This window comes from Gekko japonicus, unplaced genomic scaffold (genome assembly GCF_001447785.1).
Source record: "Gekko japonicus isolate JY-2015 unplaced genomic scaffold, Gekko_japonicus_V1.1 scaffold2342, whole genome shotgun sequence".
NCBI classification, from domain to species: domain Eukaryota; kingdom Metazoa; phylum Chordata; class Lepidosauria; order Squamata; family Gekkonidae; genus Gekko; species Gekko japonicus.
The window spans coordinates 243,087-252,882 of NW_015173207.1; the positions used below are offsets into that span (position 1 = coordinate 243,087).

Here is a 9,796-nt window from a genome sequence, read left to right on the forward strand (position 1 = left end):
CATCATCCTCTCCCCGGTTGGGCTTACGTTTGTGAGACAATTTGTGCTTGGGCTTGTCTCTGTGTTCTTTGAGACTGGCTCTGAAGCTGTGGGGGTTGCCAGCAGCGATGTAGGCAAAGGGCGCTTTCTGCCGGGGTAGGCGAAAGACCCCTCGTACTCACAGACTCCTCTGAGCCCCGATGTGGACGAGGGCCAGGAGCTCGAAAATCAGATGTAGTCGGCACCACAGCAGATAACTTCGCTGCTGGGATTTGAGCCGCTGAGAGAGCCTTCTCCCATAGAAAAACCTTCAGGCGCGCAGCCCTGTCAGCTCTCGCTTTTGAGGTAAATTTTTTACAGATCAAACATGAACCCATATTGTGTCCTTCACCCAGACAGACAATACACAAGTCATGGTCGTCTGTCTGTGTCATTTTGGTGGGACATTGGGCACATTTCTTGAATAAAGACATTCTGACAGGAATTGTACTGTAAAGATTAGCTAGGGAACTTCCAAGCGGCGGCAAGGAAAGAACTGAGGGTGTGTGTGTGGAGCTTTCCCCTTTATAGCGCCTCATTGGAGGGAAGCGCTCTCATTCGCGCACAGGGGAAGCTCCTCCCACTAGTTGTCAAGCTAGAAAAAATCTTCCGCGGCAGGCCTGCGCGTGCGCAGATCCCATGTGGGACTGCACAGGGCAACGCAGATGAACAGACCCCCTCTGCCGCACATGCGCCTTCGGCACGAACCCGTGGCCCATTCCGCCCGAGCGCCAGAGCCTCGGACGCGAACGGAAGGACGAGCGGAAGGCGCCTGCCTCGGCGCCCATTATTCGAAACCGCGTGGGCGGTGACTTCCGCCTTCGTCACAAGCAACTCCCTTGACACCTGCAAGGGGAGGGCGGGCTCCCGTGGGGCTTCGATCCTAAGCATGTTGGTATTATGGAAATTTTAAAAAAACAAAAACATACTGGGCTCTTTTTGTAGCAGGAACCAATGCTCCCTCTAAGCTGTGGAGTCTTGCGAGCAAAAATTCTACTTTGTGAGCTACTGGCATTAAAGCTGTGAGCAAGTGATTTGTGGCTCCAGTGGTTAAGACGCTGAACTGCAGGCTGTGGAAGGTCAGTAGTTCAGCAGTTCGAGACCCGGGTGCCGCAAGACAGGGTGAGCTCCTGTCTCTAGTTCCAGCTCCTGCCAACCTAGCAATTCGAAAGCAAGAAATTGCAAGTAGATAAATAGGGACCACTTCGGTGGGAAGGTAACAGCGTCCCGTGCGCCTTGGTGTTTAGTCATGCCGGCCACATGACCACGGAAACGTCTTCGGACAGCGCTGGCTCTTCGGCTTGGAAACGGAGATGAGCACCGCAACCCTAGAGTCGGATTCGACTGGCTTTCGAGCAAGGGAACCTTTACCTTTTAACTTAGTTTGCTCTGGAGCCCTCCTTCCTGAGCGAAGGCGAAAATGTGTGAGCCAGAGGCTAAAAAAACTGTGAGCTAGCTCACGCTAACTCAGTTTAGCGGGAACACTGGCAGGAACTCCTTTGCATATTAGGCGACACGCCCCTAATGTAGCCGATCCTCCAAGAGCTGACAGTAGCCCCTGTAAGAAGAGCTCTGTAAGCTCTTGGAGGACTGGCTACATTAGGGGAGTGTTGCCTGATATGCAAGGGAGTTCCTGCTACAAAAAGAGCCCTACAAAAAAACAACAACATTGCACTAGGCTTTCAGATCCAAACCCTCTGGCTCAAGTGGTTTTGGGGGGAAAGTTTCTTCCCTAAAAGCTGCCATTTAACAACCAACTTTCTTCCACACAGGAAAGCTGGTTTTACTCTCCAACCCCACCCCACCCGCACTGCTGCCTCTCAAAGGGGGGGGGGGGAGGAATCTGTCATCGGAACGGCCGGCTCTTGGCCCGAATCTTTCGCAATACGTAACAACTCTCCGACCTCCTGGTAAGGAACTCTATACGATTTCAGGCTGCTTTTGGGCAACTGGCGGCTCTTCCACCCCCACCCCCTTCCCTCTTTGGCTAGCGCTGTACATTTGGAAAACCTCCCTGATGCTGATGTGTTGGTCGGCTGAGTACACGCGGCGCAAACTGCAGACAACCCAAACATCCCACCCACCCCCGAAAGAGTTTATATGAAAAAGAAGCACTAACTCAAAACCGGGATTTCAATGCGTCATCATCAGCGGCTGGGATCCACAAATGGGTTCACTCGGAAATTTTGTGAATCTGGTACTAAAACTGGTTTCAATCCAGAGTCCGGTCCGCCTGGTGAACCGGTTTGACTCCAACGTCTGTTTTTCGTTTGACACTGTGGGGAAGCCTACAAGGGTAATCAATCGAAGCGAAGCTGCCCAAGCGCTCTGCTTTCTGATCGGGGAAACGACGTGAAAATTGGCCGTCGGGCAGGAGGAGAGAGCCCCATCTGAAAATTTATCAGGAATTCTTTGCATAGATTTTTTTCTTTTCCCCTGACCAGACTGATGGCAGGGCATACGATATCCCATCAGGTAAAGCCATTAACTAGAAGTTTAGAACTACGATCCTTTTCATCTCTTTTTAAAGTGCTGCTGTCTGCGATCGGGCGGGGCTGGGGGGACTGCACGTGTTGTCTGAGCCCTCAAATCACAACAGATTGGGGGGGGGGGGGGATAAAAAAACAAAAATCAGCCACTTTTGAGCCGTTCTGTCTCAACAGAAGAGACTTGCTTGATTCCGCCGTCGAAATAAACGCGCTTAAATACACGCTAGCATTAGGTTGCGCACGGGACGGTTGCGAGGGGGGCACCTCCTATACGTGTCCCTCGATTCGGCTCCTCTGCGGGCTTTGAATTTATTGACGCGTAAGGCAGAAATGCCAAAACGAAGGAAATGGGGATTGATTTTGAGAACAGAGTACTACGTGTGTGTACACATACATTTATATATACATATTTTAAAAGCATCCAGTAGATTGGATCACTCTCTTTAATTTTTTAAAATCTTTTTTACAAACATAGCAAACGGAAATAAAACAGAAATAATGCGCAAATGCGATTTCTCCAGCGAGACAGTCCACCGGCGGACCCTTTCAAACGAAAAAAAAAAAACCAAAACACACACACACCAGTACTACTTACATATCTAAGAAAGAAAATAGCCCCTTCAAACGACCCCACAAATGGTTCGATATTTAGTGAAGGATCCACAGCGACATAGATTACGATTCTTTAAAACAAAAAAACCCCAGTCTTGCTTCGTATCTTTTGAGACATATCTTTTTTTTTACAAAAGAAAGATCTCGAAATAAAAGCCTGAGACACAGAAAGTTGACCCCCCTGTTCAGAAAACAATCAAATCGAACGGAAAGCAAATCGACATACATGATCTCATATGAGCGCTAGCCTTCAAAACATCTCCCGGCCGTGCATAGCTGCGTGTATTCATTCTGCACATTATTCAAGAAGGGGGGGACGGGGGACGACACACACCAACAGCAGCCCTTTTACACGAATCAAAACGCTGCCAGAACCAACGTCAAGGGTGGTATCCAGAGCGGTGTTCCCTCTAAGCTGAGCGAGTGTGAGCCAGCTCACAGTTTTTTAAGCCTCCGGCTCACACCTTTTGGTCTCCGCTCAGGAAGGGAGGGCTCCGGGGCAAAACTAATTTATGCAGCAGCCAAGTCACCTGCTCACAACTTGAACGCCAGCAGCTCACAAAGGAGAATTTTTTGCTCGCAAGACCCCACAGCTTAGAGGGGACATCCCGGAGAGCTCGCTCACGCCGAGCGGCCAGCGGAGCTCTCTCCCAGTCCCTCCCGCCCCCGCTGCTGCGTCTTCTCCGCCTGCCGTCTGACATTTGCAAAACTGCCCGGCCGCTTTTGCCGCGCCGGGGTCTCGAACCGCTGCCCAATCGGGAAAGGGCGGCTCTCTTCCCCCTCCCCTCCCCACCCCCCCGAGAGACCCCAACCACTGGCTCAGCGGGGCCAAGGCGATAGGCCGGCAGGTGGAGAAGAGGTGGCCGCGGACGAGTGCCCACCCTCCCCTCCAGAATAAATAGAGCCCACGAGGCGCGCGAGGTGGATGGCACCGGGGAAGGGGGGCAGGCATCTCTCCCCCATGGCAGGCGGGACTGGGGGAAGCGGGACGGTGCAGCCGCCGCCCCCGGGGCTGTGAATGAAGAAGCCCTTCGGCCGCCGGCGCTGCTGACTTCTGCCGGAGGGGAAAGCCCAACTGCCGCGCGGCGGGGGAGCCCTTCGGCCGCCCCCATGGACGCGCTGGGCCACATGGAGATCCCCGAGGGCTCCCTCTGCTCCCTCTCGGCCGCCGACGACTTCTACGACGACCCCTGCTTCAACACCAGCGACATGCACTTCTTCGAGGACCTGGACCCGCGGCTGGTGCACGTGGGGGGCCTGCTGAAGGCCGGCGACGAGCACGGCCACCACCACCACCACGAGGACGAGCACGTCCGGGCGCCCAGCGGGCACCACCAGGCCGGCCGCTGCCTCCTCTGGGCCTGCAAGGCCTGCAAGCGGAAGACCACCAACGCCGACCGCCGCAAGGCCGCCACCATGCGGGAGCGGCGGCGGCTGAGCAAGGTCAACGAGGCCTTCGAGACGCTCAAGCGCTGCACCTCCGCCAACCCCAACCAGCGCCTGCCCAAGGTGGAGATCCTGCGCAACGCCATCCGCTACATCGAGAGCCTCCAGGCCCTGCTGCGGGAGCAAGAGGACGGCTACTACCCCGCGCTGGAGCACTACAGCGGCGACTCCGACGCCTCCAGCCCCCGCTCCAATTGCTCCGACGGCATGGTGAGTCTGGGGAGAGGGGGGCGCAAGCGGACTCGGGCTGGTCCTGGGGAAAGGGGGGACTCTCTCTCTCCCTCCCCGCCCCCCTTCTACCTTTTCCAAGCCTAGATTGGCTATCTTGTCTCTAGCCGGGCTTCTGTAAAGTAAAGGTAAAGGTTTCCCTTGCTCGAAAGCCAGTCGGATCCGACTCTAGGGTTGCGGTGCTCATCTCCGTTTCCAAGCCGAAGAGCCAGCGCTGTCCGAAGACGTTTCCGTGGCCATGTGGCCGGCATGACTAAACACCAAGGCGCACGGGACGCTGTTAGCCGGGCTTCTGTACCTAGTCCGTAAGGGACAGAAAGTCAAGTTTTCCTGGGTCTCCGTGCTAGAGAAGTACATCCGCTTCTGCCAGCCGTGCACCGTGTTAAAAGAAGGGCAACTGTCATACCCAGGGTGGTGTTTTCCTTGCTATTTGGTCCCTGCAAGGAGAGTGGGAGGTGAAACCTGAATTTCGGCCTCAGGACCCTAAGGAATGGACCCCTTGAGGTGTGCCAGATGCTCTTCTCTCACCTCTGAGAAACTGAAATCCTCAGCTGGATTTGAGAACCAGGCTCTCCAAAGTTGTAGTTTCTTAGTAGGCTTGAGTTCCTGTTGTTTTTTTAAACACCTTTAGCAGTGCAATTCAGTGAGTTTACCTAGGTGTAACTCTGTTTAAGAGCTGCGGTGGCTCAAGTGGTTAAGACACTGAACTGCAGGCTGGGGAAGGTCAGTAGTTCAGTAGTTCGAGACCCGGGTGCCGCAAGATGGAGTGAGCTCCCACCTCTAGTTCCAGCTCCTGCCAACCTAGCAGTTCGAAAGCAAGAAACTGCAAGTAGATAAATAGGGACCACTTCAGTGGGAAGGCAACAGCGTTCCGTGCACCTTGGTGTTTTTAGTCATGCTAGCCACATGACCACAGAAATGTCTTCGGACAGCGCTGGCTCTTCGGCTTTGAAACGGCGATGAGCACCGCAACCAATGTTCCCTCTAAGCTGTGGAGTCTTGTGAGCAAAAATTCTGCTTTGTGAGTTACTGGCTTTAAAGCTGTGAGTGAGAGATGTGGCTCCTGCATAAATCAGTTTGCTCTGGAGCCCTCCTTCCTGAGCTGAGACAAAAATCTGTGAGCTGGAGGCTAAAAAATTGTGAGCTAGCTCACACTAACTCAGCTTAGAGGGAACACTGAGTCCGCAACCCTAGAGTCGGATTCGACTGGCTTTCGAGCAAGGGAACCTTTACCATTACCTAACTTAGTTTAGGGTTGTGCTGTAAATCTGCAGTCCTGTACAATCCATTGAACATAGCGGGGCTTGATTTATGTGAATACACATACAATTATACTTCGAGGAGATTGTGGCACTAGGAGGAAAGGATAGGGGGAAGGATAACGTTCTTCTTAAACCAAGGAGAACAGGGACTGCTTCTCTCTGTCACCTGAGTCCTCGGACTGTAATTCTGTTCTCCCCACACACACACACCCAGAAGGAGTCCCCCCCCCCAGCCTGATGAAAAGGAAGGCTTTTTGGTGCTCTGAGTTCGAGAAAAGAGATTCCCTACTCTCCATTCCTCCGGTGCTGTCCCAAGACATGCGAAGAGGAGTTGTTAATCCCCTGTGAGATCTAATTTGCTACAGAAGGGAATGTACTCGCATTAGTCTGTCATTCTCCTCCTCCACAGCAACATCTTGAACAAAGATGGATTTTTGTTCGAGACAGTGGAGGATAGTTAATATTACATCCTGATCTCATCTCTTCCGTCCATTATAGGAATAGAAGCGGTCCAAAATGGATATTATATCAGTGCATGGCTGAAAAGTACAACCCTGCGTAGGGGGAACATAAAATATTTTGGTACTAAAGCAGTGCGGAACAGGTGTTCTATAGTAATATCTTTGGGACTATAAGAACTGGAGGATTATTATTTTTTTAGCTGATTGCCCTAGCTAGCAGTGAAATACAAAACAGCGAGTACTGTGCTTGTAGCTGGGAAAGCATTGCCACAAACGGTGCATGTGTTGGCTGGAGTGGAGAAAGCCAGAGATGGATGGTGGTACATAAGCATGTGTATGAAAGAAAGATGGGTGGGGCAGAAAGAGATGGACAGGAAGGAAGGTATAGGAGAGTAAGTGAGAATTGAGTCTGTTCCTTGGGGAAGTTTTGTGTGTGGTGGACCTCTACCGTCATGTCGGCTGTGGACCAATGCTCCCTCTAAGCTGTGGAGTCTTGTGAGCAAAAATCCTATTTTGTGAGCTACTGGCATTAAAGTTGTGAGTGAGAGATTGGGCTGCTGCATAAAATTGGTTTGCTATGGAGCCCTCCTTCCTGAGCTAAGACAAAAACATGTGAGCTGGAGGCTAAAAAAACTGTGAGCTAGCTCACACTAACTCAGCTTAGAGGGAACATTGCTGTGGACCCCTAGTTTAATTCTCTTAGCATTCCTTCTCTTGATGAAGGCTTGGGAGTACATTGCCAGACTTCTTGTGAGCAATGCTCCCTCTAAGCTGTGGAGTCTTGTGAGCAAAAATCCTATTTTGTGAGCTACTGGCATTAAAGTTGTGGGCGAGCGATTTGGCTACTGCATGAATTAGTTTGCTCTGGAGCCATCCTTCCTGAGCTAAGGCAGAAATGTGTGAGCCGGAGGCTAAAAAACAGCGAGCTAGCTCACACCAACTCAACTGAGAGGGAACACTGCTTGTGACGGACAAGTGCAATAAAAAAGCAAATGCGCTGCAGTTGCCGAAGAGTCTTCAGTTGAGAAAGAAAATATTTAAGGGTAGAAAAGTGAGGGGTATTGTGCCAGAATATCAGCAAATAGGCTAAAGGATCAAAAAACCTTTCAGGGGACTTGCAATATTGATTGTTACGCTGGGCTTTCCTGCAGCACAGTGTGTGAATTGACACGTACGTGGAATTCAATACCCATGCACACTCGCCTAGTTGGCCTGATCTTATGACTTGTATTGTTGGGTTTTGTTTCCAGCTGGATTACAGTGGACCTCCTTGCAGCTCTCGCAGAAGGAATAGCTATGATAGCAGTTACTATACAGAAACACTAAGTGGTATGTATCTGACTTGAGAGAAATAACATTTAAAGTTGAGATATTTGCAACACAGAGGGCACATGCACATGTGTGCTTTGCGCTTGAGTTACTCATCCTTGGATATTTGGAACCTTCTCTTTCATACGAGCCATGGTTGCTATTTTATATTACAAGTTTTGCGCTCACAATTGCAGGAGGGTGGAACCACTTGAAAATCCCAACACCCCTCCCCCCAATCTTGTCCAGGCTTTTATAAGTTCCCAGGGGCTTGAGTAGCTTGATTTCCATTGCCCTTTCCCCGTTATCTGATTCTCAGCTGCTCCCCAGCATTCTGGTTCTTCTGAAGTATTTTTTAGCCCTCGTCAGGTTGGGTTTTTTAAACATTTGTTTTAATCGGTCAATTTATAAAGTCTTCCAACTGTGTAGAAACTTTCCTGGAGAGTCCCATCTCAAGCAGGACTTTGGAGAAGTGGCATAAATATCTCCTTAATAAATAAATATGTAGAAACTGCTACTTTATTTATTTATTTAAAACCTTTTTTGTGCCACATTTCGACTCACCTTGCCAGACAGTGGCCTAGTTTAGTGAGTGACCATCACTCTCTGCGATTTAGCTTATCACTGTATAGTAGCAGTATTAGTGTTTTAACATATGAGTTTTCTCCGGAGCTGTACCTGATATTTCTTTTATTGTAAATAACGATCAAAACATTAAGTAAACAATCTTGGATTTAAATTTGAAAGTGATGTGGCCTGTGACTACTCTCCAGGTCTTTTAGTACCTTAAGCCTTGGCCTTAAGTTTCCTGGAGTTGTCATCAGGCCTGGAGAAAAATGTCTCTTTAATAGAGATCTCGTTGTGGAAATGGGCTGCTGAATGTTTCCATGGCATGGAGGTCGCTTACGTCACCTGATAAATAACATCCTGCTAAGCCTTTCGAAAGCAAGAAATTGCAAGTAGATAAATAGGTACCAGTTCGGTGGGAAGGTAACAGCGTTCCGTGCTCCTTGGTGTTTAGTCATGCCGGCCACATGACCACGGAAACGTCTTCGGACAGTGCTGGCTCTTCTGCTTTGAAACGGAGATGAGCACCGCAACCCTAGAGTTGGATTCGACTGGCTTTCGAGCAAGGGAAACCTTTACCTTTACCTTTTAAGCCTTTATTAAAGCAACAGGACATCTTTTTCTCCAGGCGTCTGGCAGCCCTAAAGTTTCTGTTGAATCATTTGTGAGAACCGCATTTAGGTGTCAGTTTGTGTGTGAACTTTTTGGGGTCCTGTGGGGGAAAAAACCTGCTTCTCCTTGGTATCGCTTCTCAGATTCACTGATCTCCTTGTCCTTAGATGCAAAGCAAGGGAAGAGTTCGGTTGTTTCCAGCCTAGATTGCTTATCAAGCATTGTGGAGAGGATTTCTACGGACACCTGTCCCACCCTACCCCCAGTTGAAAGTGGAACCGAGGGGAGCCTTTGTTCACTCCAAGAAGGGGCCAGCCTGAGCAACACTGGAGCCCAAATCCCTTCCCCGACTACCTGTCCTCAGCTCTCTCAGGACACTACCAGCAACAGTGCCAACAATCCAATTTACCAAGTGCTATAAAGCCGCAGTAGACAACTATTGTGACGTTGGCTCAGAGGCAGCCACCAAATCAACTGAAACCTGCCTTTGAAGGACTGGGGAAGAAAAAGACAATGCCGTGTTCTTTTAACCACTTTTAAAAATGTATCTAATAATTCCTAATTTCAAGCTTGTATTACTTTTAAATACACTTATTTATTGGTTATAAACGAAAGCTATTTAATTTGTATAGAAGGCAACAGTACATGTACCATGAAATGGCCAATGTTTAATCTGTGCTTTGAAAAAAAAAAGGGGGGGAACCTTATTCTTGAGGGTCAACCTGAGATCCTTTGGAAATAAAGTTAAATACAGTCCCGCACACACTTTAGCCGTTTCAATTCTATTGACTTC

The 9,796-nt window shown here is 49.9% G+C and overlaps 1 protein-coding gene and 1 long non-coding RNA gene across 2 annotated transcripts in view; one reads left to right on the forward strand and one right to left on the reverse strand.

The window, feature by feature from the left end:
• The window catches only part of LOC107120028, a 24,189-nt gene extending 20,618 nt beyond the window's left edge, over positions 1 to 3,571 (reverse strand). The window contains exons 1-2 of the long non-coding RNA XR_001482814.1: positions 3,346 to 3,571; positions 3,103 to 3,190 (exon numbers count right to left, since the gene is read on the reverse strand). This is a non-coding gene — a long non-coding RNA (uncharacterized LOC107120028). The remainder of the gene's footprint in view (positions 1 to 3,102; positions 3,191 to 3,345) is intronic.
• Positions 3,572 to 4,023: 452 nt separating this feature from the next.
• MYOD1 (myogenic differentiation 1) lies at positions 4,024 to 9,789 on the forward strand. The gene is made up of 3 exons (XM_015422669.1): positions 4,024 to 4,775; positions 7,767 to 7,845; positions 9,171 to 9,789. The coding sequence occupies exons 1-3, from the start codon at positions 4,230 to 4,232 to the stop codon at positions 9,422 to 9,424; spliced, it is 879 nt and encodes a 292-aa protein (XP_015278155.1). The 5' UTR covers positions 4,024 to 4,229; the 3' UTR covers positions 9,425 to 9,789.
• The last annotated feature ends 7 nt before the right edge of the window (positions 9,790 to 9,796 follow it).

Coding starts and splice junctions, on each gene's coding strand:
- MYOD1 (XM_015422669.1), top strand. CDS start 4,230: ATGGACGCGCTGGGCCACATGGAGATCCCCGAGGGCTCCCTCTGCTCC. Junction 4,776..7,766: donor CCAATTGCTCCGACGGCATG/GTGAGTCTGGGG, acceptor TTTTGTTTCCAG/CTGGATTACAGTGGACCTCC. Junction 7,846..9,170: donor CTATACAGAAACACTAAGTG/GTATGTATCTGA, acceptor CCTTGTCCTTAG/ATGCAAAGCAAGGGAAGAGT.